Below are 12,512 nucleotides of genomic sequence, written 5' to 3'. Positions count from 1 at the left end.
GTTTCTCTTTTCATTTGGTGGATTTAAGTGATTTCCTCTTGGTAATAAAATAAGTAAGGATTTTTATTTTTAATTTCATTTTTTTGGTGAATGGTCGATACAGGGATCCAAACCCTTGACCGTGGTGTTATGGCACTCTAACCGACTGAGCTAACTAGCCAGCCAGGATTTTTAAATATAATTGTTGAAAGACGATTTAAACCAGTCAGTTAAAATAATGCATTTTTTGTTATTTTACATGAAAACCTTTTTTCTCTGCAAGTTTTTGTATATATGGGAAAGAATGTGCTTTTGAAGGCAGCTAAAAACAGCATCATTTCACCATATGATTCTAGATGATTAGGTGTCTGTTTTTTGTTAAAACTACTGGTCAACAGATACATTTTTATTTATTTAAAAGTTAATCTTATATGCCTTTATATATAAAATACATATGTATATACTATATATACAACATTGTAGGTAGTTGATGTCAAGTATAAAACTATGCATAGAGACACTAGAAAAATGTCGCTAAATGCTAATAGTGAATTTTTTTAGTTATCGGTTATATGTTTTCCTCAATTTTTCAAACTATTTTTGTAATTTGGTTTACTTTTTTAGTGGAGGAAGCAAGTTTATAATTTTGTATAAATTATTTAAGTGTCATTTTTTTTTTTGTAAGTTTGAAATTAAATGCTCTTTTAAATGCCAAATGAAAGACTAGAATTTTCTTAATATGTAAAACCTCCTGTGAATAGCCTGGAGAAGTTCATCTATAGAATACACCATTATATTTGCAGCTGATCTTTTACTAAGTGTTCTCTTACTATGACAACATTTTGATATGACACTCAGTTTGACATGCTATGCCATTCATTTTACTCTATTTCTCCCATTTCAAATAAAGAAATCAAATGCTTCTAGGTGGCAAAAGTTTTCCAAAAGTGAAACTGCTTATACAAATAAATCTGTAGCTTGCAAATATTATTCTTTTCTTCAATAAGTAAGTTTTTCTCTAGAGGATGCTTTGGCTACCAAGTTTACGCTAATACTGATTATTGAATTTATCAAGTAATATGTTCAAACTGATCAAAGAACAAATCCAGGCATTTCAAAACTTTTAAAGTATGATATAGGGTATCAAAATAGCAATAATCTTTTAGCTTTGTAGAAACAGAATAATAGAAGCCTGTTTTTTTGTTTGTTTTTGTTTTGTTTGAGAAAAAAAAAAGGAAGTTAGAAATAAATGAATTCCCTTTAATGAAGGGGATCAGCTTATGACTACAGGGAAAATAAGGAAGAAATCATTTGCTTGGTTAGTGCCTAAGTTGTAAATTCTTTCTATGCACTGATGAGGAAACAGAATTTGCGACCTAGGTAAGTGAATCAGTGGTCTCCAAATTTTAAAATAATACATCCTATCTGTAAATATGTTTAATATACATTTTGTTTAAATTAATTGTATTAGGTTGCCATAACAAAGTACCTCAGACCGGGGTGGCTTACACAAAAGGAGTTTATGTTCTCACAGTTCTGGAGTTTGGAAGTCTGAGACCAAGATGTTGGCTGGTTTGATTTCTGTAGAGGCCTCTCTCCTGAGCTTATAGATAGCCGCAGCCTTGCTATGTCTTCACGTGGCTTTTTCTCTCCATATGCGCCCCTGGTATCTCTGAACACCGTGTTCAATTTTCCTCTTTTTACAACTTAATTAATCACCTCTTTAAAGACCCCATCTCCAAATACAGTCACATTCTGAGGTACTGGGGGTTAAGGCTTCAACATATGAATTTTGGTGGGACAAATTTCAGCCCATAAAAATTATATCCATGCTCTACTGAACTATGTACATTTAAAATATGGCTCCCTGAAAAAAGAAATTTAAGAAGAATAGATAAAACTAAATAAAAATAGAAATCATTATATTTACTTTCTAGTTGCAGTGGATTGTCTGTTGGAGTTTATACACACTAACTTGGAACCCTAAATTAATGAAATAAGAGGCTCACCTGAGGTTAAAGTACGATATTGCCTAGAACTATGATGTGTTCTCTAGCATTGGTCACAGGTTTCTCTGTTGTGTTTTTCTACCATATTTTTTAAGGAGCTAAGGGCTCTCATGACGTGCAATTACTTTACTACAAAGTCTGTCCTTCCTTTTGACAACATAAACATCCATATGAAAATGAAGGGTTTTGAGACATGTTTTGTGTAAATGCGAACATTCATAACAGGTAGTTTAAGAGATAGTCTGTCAAGTGTGCTTGTTCTGAAACACTTCTTAGATCAACTGACTTCACAATAAAATTGCTGAGGTACATAAAAATTCTTTTCCTGCCTGGAGTTAAGTACTTATTAAGTTGCTTGGTTCTTTAACACTCTAATATTAATAATAATAAAAACTAATGTAATTGCTGGTACTTGTGTCAGCTCAATTTCTTATCTCATGTCTGCAGTGGTTTAAAACAAGTCTGCTTCTAATAGTTTCTTCCTAAAACTTAATGTGGAGCATTGTTTCTTCAGTAGCTATTTGGGATGGGGGTCGGGGGCAAATCCCTCAACATCCTCATGAGACACAAATATTGATTCTAGATAGATTACAGGTTACACATAAAATATCAAACTATATATATATTAAAAAGCGGGTCTGAAACAAGTGGCTTTCCTCTGTGGGAAGAAATTTATAAGCTTGAAAGCAATGGAATCAATAACTCAAGTAATTGATAATGCATAAAAGTTTAAAATATTTTCACACTTCAAATGGTTGTAAGAAAAATCAGGAAAGTATTTTAGAATGTGACATGGTTAACATCTCTAATATAAATATGAATAAAATGGCACTAAGACACTTGTAGGTAAGTGGGCATGAGCAAGTAATTTATTTAAAAAACAGTAAGATTTGAAATCCTACCCATACTAAGAACATAATTATAAGTTTTAAGGAGATTATCAAAAATACAGATAAAAATTCATAAACAAATTCATGAATGTGCTAAAAGTCACAGAATAGAAATAATAAAACCTCTTCAAATATAAAACATCATCTTTCCCTAATATGTGATTCTTACTACCTACTTAAAAGTCTTATATGTCTACATTGCAAATATAATACTACTGTATTAATTCATTAATTACAACATTTTGTAATGAGCATAGGAAAATAAAGTAAAATCTCTAAGTATAGAGGCTGAAAAGTAGACTAATGACTTTTCCACAAACATCCAACAGATGGCTTGCATTTAATCATTTCACTCCTGAATACCACATGTTCTTTTGTACCTAATCTAAATTCTAACAAGATGTATTTTTACATTACTGGGAAACTTGTTTATATATGTTAAGCTGCAAATCACATCAGTAGTTAAGACATTTGTCTTTTTACATGGTAGTAAGATTTGTACCTATTACATATACCTATATTGATATTCTGAGCATCAAGGGCCAACTCAAAATGATGATGCTTTGCAACAACATGGATGGACGTTGAGAGAATTATATTAAGTGAAACGAGTCAGGCACAGAAAGAGAAATACCACATGTTCTCACTTATTGGTGGGAGCTAAAAATTAATATATAAATTCACACACACACACACACACACACACACAAAAAAAAAAACCGGGCGGGGGGGGAAGAAGATATAACAACCACAATTACTTGAAGTTGATAGGACAAGCAAACAGAAAGGACATTGTTGGGGGGGAGGGAGGAGGGGGGGGGGGGAGGGAGGAGAGGGAGGAGGGAGGGAGGTTTTGGTAAGGGGCAACAATAATCAACCACAATGTATATCGACAAAATAAAAATTAAAAATAAATAAATAAATAAAAATAAAAAAATAAAATTCTAAAAAAAAAAATTATTTAGATATAGACTCTAATCATACATCACCCTTGGCATTCATAAAAAATGGAAATGGGAAATATTGGTTAAGGTGAGGACAACCAGGTGTATTAGTCCGTTTCTGTTGCTTATAATAAAATACTTGGAACTGGGTAAAAAGAAAAAAAAAGATGATGCTTATTAAATGTCAGGGATGGTTTTAAGCACTGATTTTCTCTGAGAAATTGCTGATTGCTGCTACAAGGGATACTTACTAAAGAGCATCACCAAAAGAGCAAATAAACTGCTATCCCTATCAGAATGGATGCAATAAATACCTTCCTAATAACCATTAGCACTTGTAAAGGTGAGTGAGGAGGCTAGTGTGGAGGGTCATGTTGGTCTTCAAACATTGGTATCAGAACATGATGATAATCACATTGATTATGGCAGTGAAAATAATAGAGGCAGCTAACATTCGGGCATTTACTGTTTCCTAGTCTGTGCTAAGCGTTTTATATGTATAACATATTTCAATGTAATCATTTACCTAACCCTCCCCATTAATAGGACAGATTATCCCCATGCGCCAGCTCCGGTACAGGGATTCGAACCTGTGACCTTGAAGTTATAAGGCTGCGCTCTAACCAAGTAAGCTAACCAGGTTTTTGTACGATCTACTGGGCTAATAAGGTAAGTGTACTTAATATCTTTTCACCATATTTCACACTTTTATCCTTTAGTACTGAATTCATAGGCTAACGGAGATTTGGTAGACTAATTCAGTAACTAGCTTCGCCTTTGAGGACATTTTAAAACAATGTTCATACAACATAACCCAAAGATTCATTCTTTTACTGAGTCCAGTGCACACAAACTGTTCAGCGCGTTATGTAACTTTATACGGACTAGCAGCCCAAAGTTCACCCCAAGGGCTCCGGCCACGCCCCAGGAGTAGGCGAGGACTTCGCAGGCTGCCTCCCCGCCCTTGGAAATCCCCGCCTCCACCGGCAACCCGCCGAAGTAACTTCGCGCATGCCTCTCGCGGGACCTAAGCCGTTTTGGCGAGATTTCTATAACGCAGGCAAGGCAGTATCTCGCGAGAACTTGAACCGGAAAAGTGGAAGCGTATTCCCGCGAATTCCGGAAGTCAGGCTGCTCTTTCAGTTCCTTGAAAGCTTTTTGATATCGGTTACTGTGGACATACTTGGAAGCCTTCGGCAGGATGGTGCTGACCCTGGTGAGGCCTGGGGCCCGGCCGGGCGCTTCTGGCCGAACCACACTTTTCTACATAGCCGAGGTGGGGAGGGAGGGGACCGGGATGGGGGAACCTCGCTTTTGGCCGCCCTTTCGCGATATCCGAGTTTCCTTGGCTTCGCTGTCCAGAGCCCTGGGATGATGCTGAGTTCGTTGACGCTTGCTCGTGAGCCGTCTGTGTAGTTTTCTCTCAAGGCCTCCCTCTGTCCCCGGATAAATGCTTCCTTCAGTCCAGCCCTCTGACTTCTAATACCTACTCCCTCCAGCTTCGAGAAGAGTGTAAGCTCCTTGAGAGCTGAGACTTTGTCTTCTGTGTCACTGCTGTATCCCAGGATCTTGCAACAAAGTCTGTTACATAGTAGGCCTTCGCTACACTTTTCTTGGATGGGTAAATGAAACAATTGCAAGGAAATGTCAAGAGGAAACTAGATTGACTTTTTTCCTAAATAAACGAATTATTTTGGAATAATTTTAGGTTTACAGAAAATTTTCAAAAGTAGGAGAGATCCCCTGTGCGTTTCACCGTGTTCCCCCTGACGTTAACATCTACAGTGGCATTTTAAAATTAGTTTTGTTCCTTTTGACACAGTTTCCTTAGCACCATGAGATTGCGCTTTAACATTTGCTTGACATTTGGACAATAATCATTGCGAAGAACTGTCCTTTTTCATAAGTAGGAGGAATATCGCAATACAATTTTCTTACAAGTAAGGTATTGCTCCCCCAGTGAGAACTAGTAATTATCCATAAAAAGTGTTCTCATCTTAAAAAATAAAAAGACTGCTAATGTTGAAGTTCAATAAATTCGTAATATCAGTGTGTGTCAGCAACTTTTCTTATCGTCATAGCTGAAAACAAAATCAGACGGGAAGCTTGCAAAACAGATTTGCAAAGCTGTGTTGGATCATTTTGAAAAACAGTATTCCAAAGAACTTGGAGATGCCTGGGATACAGTAAGGTTAGTATATTTCGTCTCCTGATGCTTTATGATACAACAGAAAAAGTAAAGTATATAGTATACCTTTTTCGGGGAAGTATGCTGTGAGGATAAAAGGTAAAGAAATCTAAACTGGCTGCTCTTTCCTATTGAAGCTGTAGAAAGAAGAACTAAGAGGAAATAGATTGAATTATAGGATGATGGAAAGGGGAGAAAGAAACGTGGTAGTGATTGTAAGCGAAACATTTTATAACCTTCCTTTGAGCAATTGCTTTCATCGTTGAAACAGGAATGCCCACCAGTTTGACAAAAATAATTATACAGTAACAGAAAAATCTTAAAACTTGGGGATATTTGACTAGTTTTTGAAATTCAGAAGATTGTATACCAAATCTTTAAAGCCAATAACCGCTTTATCTTACCCAAATCACTTTGTTCGGTAATCATCTTTCTTCCCTGTTATGTCTACGGCTGGCTATATTTTGAACGTATGCACATGTATACACACACCTTCTTTAAATGTATTATAAAAAAGAGAAATAAGAAACGTTTAATGCATGGCAGTTACAGAAGTTTAATTTGTATGTTTGGAGAGTTTTGCAGTTGGTCAGAATGTTACCTATGAGATCTTGATATTCAGTGCCTGATACAATATACAATGCCCTCCCAAGTACAAAAAGCAAGACAGTACCCATGTCCAGTTTGCATGCATTCTAGTGTTCCTGGGGGAGGTGGGGGGAGTGGTGTGTTTACAACTATGTAAACTGCCAGTTCAGTAAGTATTATAAGTAGGCTTTGTCTTATCTAACAAAGCTTGAGGGTGCCAGTGAAGGAGTAAGAAGAAGCCAGCACTTGGTAACTTAGAGGAGTGACTGGCAAAAGGAACTATAGACACTCCAGGCTGAGGGAAGAGGGTGCCCTGCACCTGAAGTTAGGGGCAAAAGCTCAATACATTTTGCAAAGGGAGAAAAAAGTTATATGGCTGCAGATGATATATGGAACTTGATTCAGACTGTAATTTCTCATATGATTGTCTTATTCTGTTGCTTCTTGTAAAGAAATGCTCAATAAGCATTTCTTTACAAAGGACAGCTTTAAGCATTTTTTTTTTTTTAAAACAGATTAGTCAACAATTTGGGCTGATAAAGATCATAAAGTCTGAGGTGGTTCTAAGATAATTTCAGGACAATTACACTGTTTTAGAAACTCATAAATTCTGTAATAATGAAAACATAGTTTATGTAGTTGTGGTTTTTATTTCAAAACTAGATTTCTAAATGGGTGTCTTCTAACACCAAAAGAAAGACTAAATAGTAAAGTGTGTAATAAATTCATGAGGTTTTCAGTCTGTAAAGGTACTCAGAACATCCAAATAACCAAACAGCTATTACATGCTTATTATGTGCTAGGCAATACCGATTTATATGAACCTCAAAACAAATCTATAAGGTTCATTTTCCATTTTTCACCCGGGGATGTTGCACAGAGTTTAAGTAACTTGCCTAAGTTCATTAGCTAGTAAGTGGCAGAGCTGGGACTTGTGCTTAGGCTCTCTGACTCAAGAACTCCCAGTGCTAACCCTTGTTCTATATTGTCTCTCATACCTGGGATGTAATTAGGCATACTTGAGTGATTAAAAAAAAAAAAAAAGATTTCAAGTGGTATTTTGTCTATAGGCTTTATAGTAATCTGGCTACTCATTTTTCTATTGAGTGTACTCAGACAGACTTATAAATTATTTGACCCTGAATGAAATGAGCAGTGAACCTCAAATCCATTTAATTAGCTGTGTGCCTTCTGCTTCATCTACCTTTTTGTTGGATTTTCATGGTAATTTAATTTTCACATAAACATGTGCTAAATTTGCCATAGGCAAAATGGAGGCTTCTCAGCTTATAAAATAGTCTGAGCATGGAAGATGGCATGGGGAAGTAAGAACAGAATTAAATATTTTGTTTTTTAACTATTTGCAAGACATAATATTGCACTTGCAGAGTCTATTTACTTCCAGGGAAAGTTGCGTGCTTTTTTTTAACAGTAACATTAAAATAAATACTAAATCTTCCCACCACTACAGGAAACTAAAAATATTGAGTATGAGTATATTACTTTCTAGTTTCCTGCAGTGGTGGGAAGATTTAGTATTTATTTTAATGTTACTGTTTTGTAATAATCTTTCTTGCTGAGTTATTCTCTGAGCAGCTTTTCAAAGCTGGAGTTTATCCTGGTTCAATTTTTGCTTTACTTTTTGCCTACGTGTTCTTCTTCACGTTAGCCCATTAATGGCATGACCTTAAACTTCGATCAATATGCTGTCATCTCAATTTCATTTTCTCCTTTCTCCTCCATACCTGCACTACCTTTGTGGTAAAGAATTAACCTTCCTCAAAAATAGGCATTTTGCCTTCAGCTCCTCGGAGGTGATCTCTAAGCCCTTTGAATGTCCTGCCTTATCAGAGTGTCTCTGGGGGCTTAAGCCATAACTGATAGTCTAACAGTGTGATTTATGGTGGGGGCTGTGGACCACAGATATCAGCTCAAGTTCCAGTGGCTGGAGACTAAAAATCAGCTGTATGAACCGTCAGTCATGTGTATGTGGCCAAGCCTTAGTAAAAACTGGACACCAAGGCTTCGGTGAGTGTACCTGGTTGGCAGTACTCCTGTGTACATTGTCACATATCATTGCTTGTTCATGATTCCACTGGAGGGGACAACTGGAAGCTTTATGCTTTGAATTTTTGTGGCCTTTACACCATGAATCTGTTCCCATGACTGATTTTAATCCTGTATACTTTTACTGTAATAAATTGTAACCATACTGTGAGTATAACTGCTTTCTGTGAGTTTTTTGTGTCCTTCTAGTGAATAATCAAACCTGACAGTGGTCTTGGGGACTTCCTAATTATGTGCTACCACACACTTCTGTCCCAATCAAAATCTAAATGGCTACCAAATGCTATTGCTTCTACCTGAGACACTTCTTAATTTGAATCTCCTTTTTTATCTCTACTGCTACTATTCAGCTACGCCTTCATCATCTCTTTATTTCTTTATTTATTTTTTAAATTCTGAGATGTTGTTGCAGAGTGATGGAGGGGAAGGAAGAAAGGGGCGGGGCTGGCTCCTTTGCTGGCTTGGATGCAGATGGGGGATGCCGATGGGAGTCCAGGGGGGCTCCCAGCCTCTGCTGTGTGGCTTCATCGTCTCTTATCTGTCATATTGCAACAGCCATAGTCTCCCATGTTTATATTTATTTGTTTGCTTATTTTATCAACCACTTTTATGGCACCATGTACCAGGCAATTTTCCAGTCACTTTACAAATGATAATCCTCTGTACAACCCTCTGAGGTAGTTATTATTTCCATTTACAGATAGGAAAGCTGAGGCACACAGAGGTTAAGGAAGTTGCCTAAGGATACACAGCTCACATTTGGAAGAGCCTTGGGAGTTTGTCTCATCTAGTCTGTCATGCTGCCATATTCTGTTGTGTCACTCCTTGAATACAAACCTCCTTTGGTCCCCCACTGTCTGTAGTATTATGTTTAGACTAAAGATCTTATCATGACTAGAGAGGCTCCTTCATGCCTTTGGGACTGGATGAGCTGTTCCCTCTGCCAGGAATGCCCTTCTACTTTCTCCCTCTATACAGTGATTAGGAGTGTGGGTTCAAATCTCACCTCTGCATCTTGTAGCATATGACCTAGGTAAGTTACTGAACATCTCTGATGCCTCATTGTCGTCATCTTAAAATGGGAAAAAATAGTACCTATTTTTTATAATCATTTGAGACAATAAAATGAATTTATATATACAAGTGCTTGGAATATTGTCTGACATATAGTAAGCCTTTGGTAATGTGTTAGCATTATTGTTGTTACTATTTCTGTTATTAGCCAATTCTTAATCAAGCTTTCCCATATGCCCTTGGCAAAATTAGTTCTGCCCTTTGTATTTTCATTGATACAGCTGTTATAATTCTTTCAAGATTGTATTATCGTGGTATACCAACTTGCTCAGCTCTTCCTGACAAGGGTCTTGAAAAAGCAGTACCTTAAGATTTTGGCAAGTCACCAACTTACTACAGTTTAGAGAGTATTTATGTACAAGGCATTGTGCTGAGCACTAAGGATACAAAGATGGACATAAGATGGACATATCCTGCCCTCAAATATATGTATGAGGGGAGGATTAATGGAAAATCTTTATGAACTTTGGAAATTTTATGTGTACTTTATAGAATGCAAAACAAAAACACAAACATTTAAGTCTGGCCTAACCTGCTTTTATTTAGACACTGTCCTCACTGTATGTTCACATAACAGAGGGGAAAAAATTATATAACCAGATGGTATCACCAGAATCTGTAAAAGGGGATAGAGTGGGGTGGTTAGGGAAGAGAGAAGTAAACTAGTATTTAGATTTCTGTTTTTTCCCATATGTTGGCTTTACACATATTTTTAACCTTAATATGTGCAAATTCCTGTGAAGTAGTAACTTTTAGCCCCTATTAAAGTTAGAAGTTAGAACAATTGTCAGGTGTCTCAGAATTATGGCTAATCCAGGCCTATGACTTAAAAGTCCATGTATTTTTCTCTGCCATCTGTGCTGCTGTGAAGGGTCTGGAGGCCCAGCCTTGAAAGTGTATGCACAGTTCCCCTAATATAAGGGACTCCATATGTTCAGACTTTTTAGCCTTTTATTGTTTCTCCCAGAAACACAAATCTTCACACAGGACTTTCTATCTGAGGTACTATGGACAACAAATCTGGACATAAATTGCCCTTCTATTAGAAACAAAGAAAAACATTGCCAAGGAGTAGGAAGCTATTAGGGCATCATTAGAATCTGTGAAGAGTAAAAACAAAATGGCTTGAAAACATTTTGGTGTATTTCCATGAATTAATTTATTCTTTTCTAAACCAGTCTTTTACAGTCGATTTAATGAGCACCCACTAGTGGATAATAATAGCACTAAAACAAGGGATTGCTATTTTTTTTTTTTTTTTTTTAATGTGACCGGTAAGGGGATCGGAACCCTTGGCTTGGTGTCGTCCGCACCACGCTCAGCCAGTGAGCGCACCAGCCATCCCTATATAGGATCTGAACCCACAGCGGGAGCGCCACTGCGCCCCCAGCGCTGCACTCTCCCAAGTGAGCCACGGGGTCGGCCCAGGGATTGCTATTTTTTTAACCATGGAAATTTAAATTGGTTTTGTAATCTACAGGGATATACCAATTGTGCCTAGCAATTTCTAAGTGATTTTTTAAATCCTCATATAGGAAGGTAGAGTATAGAATATTAGGAGAAAAGAATAGTCACAGAAAAGTTGAATGAAAATCGTAGTGTAAAATAGCATTGTTCAAATAATACATTATACACATTTTTAAGATTTAAGTTAACTAGATTTTAGTTTTTTAAATGCTTGAATTTTATTAAAATAGTAATTAGTCCAGAGATCCATGAATCAAACTCTGATTTAATTAATTTACTCAGGGACTTAGGCCCCTGGCACTTAAGTCAGGGAAACAGAAAATTAAGTTAAGGTCCCCATAAAAATCAGTTGGGAAAATAAGTAAACAGACAAGATGACCTTTTCTGTGCTGAATTAATAAAGCTTCATTGACTATTTTTCAAAGTTCACTCATTCCTGTGTACCATCTGTTCAGTTTTACTTAATATTTGTCTTTTAATTAGTTTTAATATTCATCTTTTGTTTCTTAGAAGTTTGTATATAAGCTAATTTTGTATCATCATCAGTAGACAGATGTGACTAGCATATAGTCAATGCACAGTATATATTTAGAGAATGAGTGAATGTTGGCAAGAAGACAATACTGATAGCATGTTGGAGGTAGGAGCAACAATGAAAAACTTTCTAAAGGATTTGCAGGCACAGGCAAGTTACAGCAATCAACTTCCAGATCTTCAACTTTCATGTATACTCTTTCAGATAATTGCTATTCTCCCCTCTGTACCTGAGCGGTTACTTACTCTCCTTTCCCATCCTACCTTTCTCAAATTTTCCTTCTCCCACTTTGCAAAGAAAGGCATACTTAACACCATCCTGACTTCTATACTGCATTCTTCCAGGGTGTCAAAATCTCCACCTTCTGGAGACTGTTGGAATTTCAGTGTAAGAAAGTGAATGACTCCTGACTAACAAATTCTTTAACAAGTTAAGTGGTTTCCAAGTTTGGCTTTCAACAAAAGTAAAGGAGCCTCAACTGAATTGTTAGCTAACAATTATTTAAAATATTTTTGATGATAGGTTACTGTATTAGTCTATTTCTGTTGCTTCTAACAAAATGCCTGAAACTGGGCAATTTATAAAGAAAAAAACGACATTTATTGCTTACAGTTTCTGAGTCTGGGAAGTCCGAAGTTCATCTGGTGGTGGCAACAGTGACCAAGTGGTCTCACCTTGCAAGGTTGTGGAAGCAGAGAGAGCAAAGAGAACAGACAGTAACCTTCTCATTCACTCTCTTTTTAAAGCCCTCAGAACCATGCCCTGGACCAC

At 36.6% G+C, this 12,512-nt stretch overlaps 1 protein-coding gene across 1 annotated transcript in view; it reads left to right on the top strand.

Annotated features, from left to right (window-relative positions):
* Positions 1 to 4,940: 4,940 nt before the first annotated feature.
* Positions 4,941 to 12,512, top strand: part of NSUN3 (NOP2/Sun RNA methyltransferase 3) — a 48,858-nt gene continuing 41,286 nt past the window's right edge. The window contains 2 exon segments of the mRNA XM_063077501.1: positions 4,941 to 5,038; positions 5,904 to 6,013. Coding sequence (XP_062933571.1) covers positions 5,024 to 5,038; positions 5,904 to 6,013 — 125 coding nt within the window. The 5' untranslated portion in view covers positions 4,941 to 5,023.

The sequence above is a fragment of the Cynocephalus volans genome, chromosome 1 (assembly GCF_027409185.1).
Source record: "Cynocephalus volans isolate mCynVol1 chromosome 1, mCynVol1.pri, whole genome shotgun sequence".
NCBI classification, from domain to species: domain Eukaryota; kingdom Metazoa; phylum Chordata; class Mammalia; order Dermoptera; family Cynocephalidae; genus Cynocephalus; species Cynocephalus volans.
The sequence above is the reverse complement of the archived record's forward strand: the minus strand, read 5'-3'. Positions and strand labels throughout refer to the sequence as shown.